Here is a 12770-nt window from a genome sequence, read left to right on the forward strand (position 1 = left end):
TTTTAGGTTTAGGAGATTAAAAAATAGTTACTAAAATGTTACATACCCTATTGCCCTCATTTTAGGCATAACCTACAATTTTTTAGATGCTAAATAATTTTGTGATGCTATTGGCCTAGTATAGAAATGATTATGAATTTGAGCTTCAATGTTTTCTTACATGTAGGTGATACTATCTCTGTCCAGGATTATTTGAGACAACATTAAAATACTTAGAAGAAACTCAGTCATATCCAGTTTGTAGCTTATTGAGAAAGATGTAGTTATCATAGTACTCTCTAAAAGGTGCTTTTTGATTAGAGGCGAAAAGGAGCATAGCAGCTATATGGCTTAATATGGGAATTTCCAGTTTTAAAAGAAATATATGGGAAGGTGGCTTTTACATGTTCTATAATAAGTATCATTGTTATTAGATAAATGTCCAGTTATTTTACTTTAACATAGAAGTACATAATTATATTTTATTTTAACTTATATAATAATTTGGGTGAAAATAAATATTAGCTGTTTCTATCAACAGGGCGGTATCATTACCTTTGAAGATATCAAATGTTAATGTAGGTATCACATGGTGGCTAAGGACATGGCCTTTGGACAAGCATGACTTCTGACTTTTAGCTGAGTGACCTTGAGGACTTTTTTTCATTTTAGTGAGCCTTAGTATCATCATCTATAACGTGCTGAAAATGCCATAGATTTATTTGGGGATTAAAATATAAATGTAAATGCATATACATATATGTATGTATGGAAAGAAATATGTAAAGATGAAAGAAAAGTCTCAGAAGCAAAGTTTAACATTCCCAGTGAGTCACTAAAAATAGTTTATAAGATTTTATTCTCATCAGGTCTTTCTAGGAGTCTTAACCAGCATATGCCTTAAGTCACTGGTTTTACTTGAACCCAATATTGCCACCATAGAAAATATATTTTAAAGCTGCTAAATGAATGAATGGTTGAATGAATGAAAGAAAAGCAGTTAACTCAGCATCTAATAAGCATTCAGTAAATGTTGGCTACTAGTAGTAATAGCAGCTGTAGTGGTGATTTAAAATATTTCTCATATGTTTGTGAATCTCATCTTTGGAAATTATAATGACAATTATAAATACCAAATGCTGGAAGGAGAAGTAAAATTTTATGTTTGGAATATTCCACACTGGGTCAAGTGAAGCAGAGCCAGGCATATTTATAAATTATATGTGATTTCATTTGCCAACTTCTTGTCGTCCACATGTAGCCTCTGGAAATCCTCAGTTTTCGTTCTGGGATGAAACTTAATTGATGCATATGATTCAAGTCCCTTACTATGAATAGGTAAATGGGCCCAGGGCAGTAAAGAAATTTTCCTGAAATCACACTATAGAACAGAACATCTTCCTATCTCACGAGCTTGAGAAAACAGTAATTCTCAAATGTGGAAGCGTCCATTGAAAGCTGTATTGTATCTACAGAAATACCATTATTGTCACCATTGACTCTTTAGAAAACTTGGTCACATCTGCTTGTGGGATTACTACCCAGTTATGGGAACCGAAGAGACATTTACCTCTTCTAATGCGAAATGTCACCACCTTTGCTGAAGTAGCAAGAGATTTAGTTTCAAAACTGAAAGTTAGTTTTGGAATTAAAATTTAATTTCCTACGTATTCCATCTGTGTGTACTGCATTTGAGACGGTTTTCAGCCTGTGTGTAGAAACAAAAAAGCTTTGTTTACCTGTTGGGTCTGTTTTCCCCACCTCTGGGTCACCTTCCTGTGGTGGCTCTCTTTATCTGAGTTCTCTCCTCAAAGAGAAATTGCACTTGCCTTTGGCTACAACTGCAGCCACCTAGGGAAAACGTATACTGGATTCTCAATGAGAATTTGTGATAAAATTTTTTTCTGGTCAGTCCATACCCTGGCTAATTGCATGTATAGCATACTTATCAGTTTATTGTTTCTGCAGTGAGAAGGAGCTGTTCACCATGGTTTCACATAGAGCACTGGAAAACACATAGTACTGCCCTATGAGAATCAGGTTTCTTAACTATGAACTGTAAATACCTGATTTCAGGAGATTACTGCATGAAATAAAACAGTATTTATGGAAAATGATGACACGTTGTTCAAATGGAAGTGGAGTTTTTGTTGTTGTTTGTTCTCCCATGATAGTTTGAGAATCCAAAGCTAGAATGAGCTAATCGGAACTTTTAAATGTCAGGCCAGCAGTGATGCTGGATATTTTCTATTACTACTCTGATTTTGACAGATCCTAACTTTCTTCACTCATTATAATGATTTAAAAGTGGAAAAAGTTGTTTGATAACAATGCAAAGCCAAATAACAAATAGAAACTTTTAAAAAATATATTGTAATTATAAGCAAGTCTCACACTAGGTTTTGAGATTTTTTTGGTGGTTTTAATGATCCTTTATATCCTCCAATTGTAACCCTGAGCACAGTAGATAGTCACTGAAATAAATTAGTTAATTATGTGGCATAAACAATCTATTTCTTGAGGTTTTACTTAGGTTTCATACTCAAGAAAGAGCAAAGGGATTTAAGGAGCCTTAGAGATCATCTTTTTGTTGTTTGAAAAGATTTGTGTACATTAACTTGATATATGCGCAGGATATCAGGTAACACAGGTGAATATTAAACATTGGTGGAAATGGGCAATTACATTTATGTAATTAAAAATCTGCTATCAAGAATCCCAAAGCAATCTGGTAGTGTCAGGGGCTGCGTAGTTCAAGGTTGGATTCTCAGCTTTGCAGACCTAGAAAAAAACCATATTGTTCAGCAACATAAGTGGGGAGCAGGCTTTTAGAGCAAAACTTAATATTTACACATTTAGAGAGCAATAGAAACCAAGCTATTAGTTGATTAGTGTTCAAATAGAAAAATGAAGTTTTCTGATGGCCAGCATCTTAGCATCAGTTGTTTAATATATTCCTTCTCTATAATCATCTGCATTTACTGAGCACTTACCATTTTCCTGGCATGTATTAATTTAGTCATCTTTCAAGTATAGATCTGTTCCTATAAATATATATAGCATTTCTAAGTTTTTGAAAAGAATTGATTTCCATACGCTCACCTTTTGTAAATACTCTTTCCTAAAATGTGATTGGCCTGATGCCCCTGCAGTCAGGGTTTCTTGCCCACTTACCCTTCCAAAATCATTCTTCCACTATACAAAGGAAGCGTATCTTATTCTCATGGCCCAATGACTTATTAAATGTACGCTGGTGATGGTTCAGGAGATTGGTTATCCACTTGTTGATGGATAAATACTGTCATACAACTTAAGAGATTTATAATACCATAAACACACTTAGACCATTTGAATCTGAGCCTTCTCATCTGTAAAATAGGATTCACAGTAGTCACTGTGAAGCTCAAAGAAGGTGACATATAAAGCAGTCATTATAATGCCTGACCAAGTATTCGTATCAATATATGGCAGTTGTTAATGGTATTTCTGTTGTTATCCTATGTTAATTGTTCTATAATGTTCTGTATTTCTAAACACATACTTTTTCTGCCTCTGGTATGGAAGATAAGGAATTGTGAAGTAGCTAATTTGTCTGTTCTGTCATGTTTTACTGTCCCTTTTAGTACTTACTTTAGAAATGAAAATGTTAATTCACATCACTAATTAGCAAGGATGACACTGAATATCTTAGATCTTTATTAAGCTAGCTTAGTTAATGCAGAACATGAAAATGATAGGAGTTTGTTCACCTGAGGACTAATGCCATTTTGGTGCAGTTTGGATCACTTATTTGATAGGAATTCTAAATAGAGCAGACTGCTTAGAATTTCATTTTGAATTTTACCTTGAGAATGTTCAGAAGTTTATTTAAATGATAGTTTTGCAGTTATCAAAAATATATAATACCTTCTGAAAGTAGTAATTGCTTGGGGCTACCCTGCAGGGGTAACAGATACGTGATCATGTATGGGGTTGCAGAGAGCAAACCAGAGAGCTCTCTTAGAAAGATGGTCTGCAAAGGAAACCAAGGACTTTTCTCCAAATGAAAAGTGTGCTTCTGTTGCTATCAGCCCTCTCAACCCGGTTAATAGTTTTATGTTTATAAACATTGTGGATAGATTTTTTTAAAGCTATACTTTGGTGTTTTTGTATTTCCTTCTTGTTTATACTTGAAGGAGATTTGTGAGTGGTTTATGAAACAGTATTAATTTCTTTTTTTTCTTGGTATTGAAAAGCAACAAAACACTAATAACAGCTAATATCTGTTGCATATCTGCATGTGATGTTAATTGTAGCTTTTTGTAGATGTTACTCCTCAGGTTGTGGAGCTTCTCTTTTATTCCCAATTTGCTGAGAATTTTTTTTTTTCATCAGGAATGGACATTGGAATTTGATAAATGTTTTTAAAAATGCACTCGATTGAGTGCATTTAATATTGTCATTTGATACATACTTGAATATTAATCCAATCTTGCATTTCTGGGATAAACTCCATTTTGTTGTGATGCATAATTCTTGATATAGATTACTGAGTTTCATTTACAAAAAATTTATTTAGAATTTTTGCATCTATATTTAGGAGGAATAATGGTCTTTTGTTTTCTATTCTTGGAATATCTTTGGTTTTGGTATTTTGGAAGGCATCCCCATGTATTCAATTTTCTGGAAGAGGTTATATAGAATTAGTGTGATTTCTTCCTTAAATGTTTGATATAACATTTAAGTCCTGGAAATTTGTGTATATGAAGACATTTAACTACAAATTCTAATTCATTTGGGTTATTGGTTTCTTCTGGGGTGAATTTTGGTAGTTTATGTCTTTCAAGGAATTGGTTCATTTCATTTACATTTTCAAATGTATGGGCATAAATATCTTCGTGATATTTTCTTTTTTCCTTTAGTAGAGTCTGAACTAACATTTACCCTCTCAGTCCTGAGCCTTGGCAATTTATGTCATTTTTTTCATGATCGACATTGCTAAAAGTTTAATGATTTTATTAGTTTTCTCATAGATCTAACATCAACTTCATTGATTTTCCTCTATTGTTTTTCTGTTTTCTTTCATTGAGTCCCACTTTGCTCTTTTCTGTTTTGTTTTTGTTTTCTTCTTCTACATTTAATTGTTCCTCTTTTGGTTTTCAAGATAGAGACCAAAGTCATCGATTTAAAATATTTCCTCTTTTCATATGTAGGCAACTAGTGCTAAAAAGTCTCTATGTTCTACTTGGTAGCATACCAGAGTTTTTTAATCTGTTGTGTTTTCATGTTCATTCATTTCAAAACCCTTTCTAATTTCTCCTTTGATTTGCTCTTTGACACTGGAGGCTTTTTATAATTGTCCTGTTTAGATTCCAAATATTGGTGATTTTAAAAATACCTTTTGATTTCTAATTTAAGTCTGTTATGTTCAGAGAACATACTTTATATGACTTGAGTCTTTTAAAATTTATTGAGGCTTCTTGTATGGCCCAGAATGTGATGTATATTGGTAAATGTTTTATGGGCACATGAAAGAAAATATGTATTCTGCTTTTATCCTGTAGATCTCAGTTAGGTCAGCTTGATGGATAGTGTGGTTCAGATGTTCTAAATATTGTGGATTTTCGGTCCACACATTCTGTCAATTCCCGAGAGGGGTATAAAAATCAATTATAATTGTAGATTTGTCTTTCTCTTTGTATTTCTGTCAGTTTTCATGAAACTCATTTATGTGTATAAACATTTTAAATTATATCCTCTAGATGACTCGGCCCTTTTATCATTATGAAATGATCATCTTTCACTCTGATAATGATCTTTGCTTTAAAATCTACATTTCTGATATTAATCTAGCCATGCTAGCTTTTCTTTTGACATGTGCCACGGTAAAACATATATATTTTATTTCGTTTTTTTTAATTAAAAAATATAATGCCAGGATTTCACTGTGTTACCCAGGCTTATCTCAAACTCCTGGGCTCAATCGATCCTCCCACCTTAACCTCCCAAAGTGCTGGGATTACAGGTATGAGCCGTGGTGTCTGGCCATATATATGTTTTTTAATCCTTTTAATTTTAACTATATTTGGCCTTATATTTAAAATATTTATAAGAAATTTAAACAAAATATAGACATGTCTTTTTTTTTAATTCAGTCAGCAATCTGCATGTTTTATTGTTGTGTTTAGCATATAGACATTTAAATAGATTATTGGTATATATAAGTTTGAATCTTTTGCTGTTTTTTGTCTTATCTGTACATTGTCCCATTTTCATCTTTTTGCCTTCTTTTGAATTGATAGACAATTTTATATTTCATTTTACATCCCTTTGTGGTGTATTAGGCACAACTTTTATGTATTGGGTAAACTCTTTTATTATTTTAGTGATTATTTTTAGGTTACTGTATATGTCTTAAATTCATCGTGGTCTACCTTCAAGTAGTGTTATACTGCTTCTAAAAGAACCTACAAATGTGTTTTTTCATTCCCTTTCACCTGGCCTTTTATGTTGTTTTTGTCATACGTTTTACCTATACATGTATTATAAGCCCTGTAAGAGTTTGCTATTTTTTATTTTGTTATATTTTAAATACATTTAAATATTAGAAAAGTATATATTATATGTACTTATGTAGTTATTATGTTATTTGTTTATAGATCCATATTTCTATCTGGTCTGATTTTTTTTTCTGCCAAATTTTTTTTTTTAACATTTCTTGTAGTGTGTTCTGCTGTTGATAAACTTTGTAGATAATGAATTGAGTGATTTTCCAGTCAAGCACATGGGATCCTGTACTATTGTAGGCCCTATGAGAATGCCAAATACTGTTTAATTCTTCCTGACGGCGTTTTTCCCTGTCTCTGATAGTCTTCTCACATGCATGCACCAGTCAGTACTCTGCTTGGTGTGGAAGACTCTCCACACATCTCCAGAGCTTTCTCTCCATGCACCACTCTCTTCTCTGATTCTCTGGTCTATGAACTCTAGATTAGCTCTGTCCTTTAAACCCTGTGAGTCAGCCAGGTCATGTCGTCCTTCACCGTGGCTTAGAAATTCTGTTAAGGCAGTATGCTGGTATAGTAGAGGGATGCTAATACAGTTTAGATATTCATCCCTGCCCAAATCTCATGTTGCAATGTCAACCCCAGTGTTGGAGTTGGGGCTGGTGGGAGGTGTTTGGATCATAGTGATGGATCCCTTATGTATGGCTTGGGCCATCCCCTTGGTAATAAATGAGCCCTTGCTCTGAGTTCACAGGAGATCTGGTTGTTTAAAAGTGTGTAGCACCACCCCCACTACTCCTGTATTCGCCATGTGGCATGCCACTCCCATTTTACCTTCTGCCATAAATAAACTTCCTGAGGCCTCCTCAGAATCTGAGCAGATGCTGGCACCAGCTTCCTGTAAAGCCTACAGAACTGTGAGGCAATTAATCTTTATAAGTTACCCGGTCTCAGGTATTTCTTTATAACAATGCAGGAACAGCCCAATACAGACGCCTTAACATAGTTCCAAAGTCTAGGTGGCTTAGGCAACAGAAATGTGTTTCCTCACAATTCTGGAGGCTGGAAATTTAAGATCAAGGTGTCAGCAGGCTGCTTTCTTCTAAGGTCCCTCTCTTGGCTTGCAGATGCCCACCTTCCTGCTGTGTCCTCCGGTGGTTTTTCCTCCTTGCTCACATTTCTGGTTTCCTCTCTGTGTCCCGATTTCCTCTTCTTCTTCTTCTTTTTTTTTTTGAAATGGAGTTTTGCTCTTGTTACCCAGGCTGGAGTGCAATGGCGCGATCTCGGCTCACTGCAACCTCTGCCTCCTGGGTTCAGGCAACTCTCCTGACTCAGCCTCCTGAGTAGCTGGGATTATAGGCGCGCCACCATGCCCAGCTAATTTTTTGTATTTTTAGTAGAGACGGGGTTTCACCATGTTGACCAGGATGGTCTCGGTCTCTTGACCTCGTGATCCACCCGCCTTTGCCTCCCAAAGTGCTGGGATTACAGGCTTGAGCCACCACGACCGGCCCCGATTTCCTCCTCTTATAAGGACATCAGTCAAATTAGATTAGGGCTCACCCATATGATCTTATTTTACCTTTATTACCTCTTTAAAGGGCTTATCTCCAAATACAGTCACTTTCTGAGGTACTAGAATTAGGGCTTTAGTTCATAACACTGGGGAAATCATGGAGCTTATTCTGATTTTTTTCCCAGGGACCACTGTCATTTCTTGCCTGATTCCAGGATGTTGAAAATCACTGCTTTATACATATAGTGTCTACCTGATTGATTGATTGATTGATTTAGGCAAAAGAGCCTTCCCAGTCCCTGTTATACCCTCTGGGTCAGCAACAGAAGTCCTGAGCCTGAGTTCCTGATCACTTCACTATACTTTTTCACATTTACTTTTCATAAACATGCGGAGATTTAGGGGTCTGCCTTCTGCTTATCTTTTAGTCTGAATTCAGTGATCACTTCCACTAGGAAACGTTAGGAAACTCTGACTTAGAGCCTGTTACAGTTGCTTCCATCATGTCCTGTAACATCGCAGACCCTATAGTTGATTATATTTGCTTACTTGGGTTTCATGTGAAATCATAATTTCTGTTAATGCCAGGGCACAGCCCAGAAACTGTCACAGTGCCTGACATGTAGCAAGTACCCAAAATATTTGTTGAGTGAAGAGATTTTGTTTGTCTACCTTCCATGCCCCACATCATGTTTTGGACAATTACAAATTACTTAGGGTCTGAAATATACTAAATGTGAAGTATGGATCTTTTATGCCTTTTCATGAGTATAGACATTTTGATGCACTTAAAGATATCTGAATTCTTCTCCTGTACTATCTAAGACAAGGCCACTCTTATTTGGTGGTTCTGGTAGCAGCTACCTGACTCTGACTCCTCTCCCCTCTCCCATCTCCCCTCCCTCTCCTATTTTATTTTGTTATTATTATTATATATCTGAGGAACTAGAGAGGTTATTATTATATATCTGAGGAACTAAAACATCATAAAGTTAGTAACTTACTGGAGGATAAAAGCAAATCCCAGAATCAATTCATTACAGTGACTGTGCTTCTTGGATTGTACTTGGCTTTCCATACCTTCTAAAGCTTTTAAAACAAAAAATATCCCTTAAAGTCTTGATAAACTTGATTATTCTAAGGAGACCTACATTACTCCAAGCCTGGCCTTCTAAATATACTACAAAATAGCCGGGCGTGGTGGCTCATGCCTGTAATCCCAGCACTTTGGGAGGCCAAGGTGGGTGGATCACGAGGTCAAGAGATCGAGGCCATCCTGGTCAACATGGTGAAACCTCGTCTCTACTAAAAATACAAAAAATTAGCTGGGCATGGTGGTGCGTGCCTGTAATTCCAGCTACTCGGGAGGCTGAGTCAGGAGAATTGCCTGAACCCAGGAGGCAGAGGTTGCAGTGAGCCGAGATCGTGCCATTGCACTCCAGCCTGGGTAACAAGAGCAAAACTCCGTCTCAAAAAAAAAAAAAATATATATATATATATATATATGCACATTACAAAATAAATAAATAAATATCCACTATTTCTCAGTAATTTATTGGGTAAATTTTACCAAGTATCTTTTTTATTTGACAATTAGGTCTTTCAATGTTTTACTGTTCTAATGTGATTGTACATCTTTTACCTTTATTATTAGCTTCCTAGGTTCTTGGAGCCATTCTCAGAATTAAATCACAGTATGTAATCTTTACAAAAATCTGGTTTGACATAGTACTTCCCATATTCTAAATCTTCAGTTTGAAAAAATTGTGTGTGTACACACACACACACACTTTTTGGAATGCAGCACACTTACAATTTTAGAGCTTTAAACATTTGAGTTTTTATAATGTTTGATAAATCTCTAGTCTGTTATTAGCATTGGTTGACACATTACAGCTGTGAAAGGATTAGAAGCAAAAGCAGTGACCTGGAAGTAGTTTAGCCAGGTAGACTGGTGTTAATCAGCCCAGCTTTGGAGTGTGTTTTATAGAAATATACATGTCTATGGCAGTCTATCCATGTCTTTAAAAATATGTAATTTCTTTCCTAATTCATTATAGCTCAGGCTGAATATACATTAGAGTAGGTATGTTTTAGAAAAATCCTAAATGTGTACAGTCTATTATATCATCTGTAGATAAACTTCATACAGATACTTCAGGATCATCCCCTGGCAAAACCAAATGGGCCACATTTATGTTTGTGTGTTCTCACTACCTTCACACCTTACAATCCTGTGTCATTTCCTTGTGTTCTCCCAGGACTGAGTGAATTGTCATCCAAGACTTTATTGTTCCAACAACTGCATCAAAACGTCTTGTACATTTGAGAATCTTCTCCAATTCAAAAATAACAGTTCTCCTGTATAATTTTATGACCTATGTTTTGGAAGGTGGGAAAGGGAATAGTAGATAAGGACCCAGTGGATAGCAAGGTATCTGATTCATTGGGTCTGAAACCAAATAAACTACGCTTCCTCAAAAAAAAATTAATAACATTAATAACCAGGTCTCTCCATCCCATCCCAACAGACCATCATAACCATTGCTAATTTTCTGAGCATTCACTTTATGCTAGGTATTCTCCTTAGAGATTTATACAGATTACATAAATTTAATTCTCACAGTTGTGGTAGTGGTAAGTACTATCATTAACCTAATTTATAGCTGTAGAAACTATAATAAAGGTTAATCAACTTTCTCAAACTCACACTTGATGTAATGGGATTCAAATCTGACTGAAGTATGTTTGTATCATCCCTCCTCTGTCTAGGTACCTAATGCCTGCTCCTCAGCTCCAGCTGGGTCTGTCTTTTTCTCTAGATCTTGGAGCTCTTATTTTTCTCTTGATATGGGGTAATAGATTATTTCAGCAAACTAATTCTTGCCAATCTCTTTAACCTTTAATATGTTTCCCCCTTACTTAGCAATAGCATCCCTCATAAAGAATTAAAATATGTCAAAAATGACAAGGATTCTGACAAACTGATGGGAGAGAGGAATAGGGCAGATTGTAATAGGAACAGATGTGTTCGAATTTATTAATCCTTTAACACTGAAGGTGAACTACTGCTGATTGCCTCATGGTGTGTTTCCATCATTTAGTGCCTTGCTACGTGGGAATCATTCCTTACATCACAGACCAACCTCCACTTGGAAGAAGCCTCTGAAGATAAACCTTAATCCCATTCAGGACTTCTGTTTGATCTTTGGGAAACAGCATTTATTAACCAAAGTACTCTTTCTGGATCTGCCGTGTCCCTTATCAAGTGGATGAAAAATGCTTTGTACCATCTGGAAAACCAACAACTTGAAACCTCAGATATTCCAGGTCACTGAAATGAATTTGAAGACATATCTATCTGCATGGGTATATATCTATATGTATATAGATATATAAATACAGAGAGAGAGAGAGAGAGATTTTGCTTGGTTTTAATTATGTTCTTAAATTTGTGTGCCAATAATTGCATATAGATTTTTTTTTTTAGATATTTGACTGTGGAACATGACATTTTAAATATGTTGTAAGGACTGTTTTAATAAAAAGTTTAATATGAAGTGGCTGGCTGCAGTGTGTTCTTTTCCTCCCCTAGTAGCTCAAGCCTCTCAAACATATTCTAAAATGAGTTCAGCATGTGTTAACAGAAATACTGTGCATTTATTTTTATTTAATTATTGTTTCCTCTGAACTACTCAGTTTAATGTTAGGAATTCAAAGTAATATCCAAAAATTATTTGACATTATTAAAATTGATAACTGTTCAAAAATTGATTTGTTTGAGTTATTTCCACAGTTAAAAAGTTTCCATGATTTGAATTATTATTTGAGTTATTACAAATCCTTCTATAATTATATTCCCACTAGTAGATATATTTGGGCTTTTAAAAATTTTTTCATATTCTTAACAACACATATCTAGCTTTTATTTTTTAAGATATAGTGTTTATCAAGTTTATTTTCCCATTCATTTATTGTCTAGCTCATGCAAGTCACAGTTGTAGGTGCTTATGTTCTGTGGTGATGAAAAATATAATTTCAGAGCTTACGTTCTAGTAATATTGATCATACAGATTTTTTTCTATTAATTTTTGCTGATTTTTTGGAAATGGATACTTCTCAGGACTAAGTAAAATTTGAGGTAATTGGTCATGCATGCTGTCTTACACATATGACTAGACATTTAAATTGTTTGAACTAAAACAAGGGATTCACTTATATACACACAGCTGTAAATATAAAGCTAAACATTTTTCTTACATATTGGTAAATATAATTTTTAAACCATTTGTAATAAAAAGCTGGCTCCATTTTTTGACTTTTGTCTGCTAACATCTCCTAAGTCTCATTCCTCCCTCTTCCTCTTCTGCCCCACATCTTACAGGCAAGCTGCTTTGATAGCCCACGTGCTCCCTCCTTTGGCACTGACGGGAACAAAGTTCTAACCGTGTAAGCCCCTCCCTACATATGGAATCTACCCCCTAACCATCATAAAATCCTTATGGTCTCGTTTTCCAAAGGTCTCAAACCATTTTTGAATCAGTCTGAGGCTAGCCTTGCTCTTCCCGGAAAGCCTCATGGTGTGTATGACCCTTTTCATAGTCTCTCAGTGTGTTTGTGTCATCATGAGTCTTGACATCCCAAACAAATTTTCTGTGGGAGTCCTTCCTGTTTATCAAAATTGCCCCAAGAGTATTGTTTCGCAAGCTCTTTAAGCTTTTTGAACTTCAGTTTCCCCACAGGGAGGTAATGGAGATAATAATCTCTAACTCACAGATTGTTAGATGATA

The 12770-nt window shown here is 35.3% G+C and overlaps 1 protein-coding gene across 3 annotated transcripts in view; it reads left to right on the forward strand.

Annotated features, from left to right (window-relative positions):
* SNX7 (sorting nexin 7) overlaps window positions 1-11540 on the forward strand; it is a 112110-nt gene extending 100570 nt beyond the window's left edge. For all 3 annotated transcript variants that reach the window (XM_009001763.4, XM_002751089.5, XM_035252231.3), the window contains one exon: window positions 11085-11540. In XM_009001763.4, coding sequence (XP_009000011.1) covers window positions 11085-11162 — 78 coding nt within the window. In that variant the 3' untranslated portion in view covers window positions 11163-11540. The remainder of the gene's footprint in view (window positions 1-11084) is intronic.
* The last annotated feature ends 1230 nt before the right edge of the window (window positions 11541-12770 follow it).

This window comes from Callithrix jacchus, chromosome 7 (genome assembly GCF_049354715.1).
Source record: "Callithrix jacchus isolate 240 chromosome 7, calJac240_pri, whole genome shotgun sequence".
In the NCBI taxonomy this organism is placed as follows: Eukaryota; Metazoa; Chordata; class Mammalia; order Primates; family Cebidae; genus Callithrix; species Callithrix jacchus.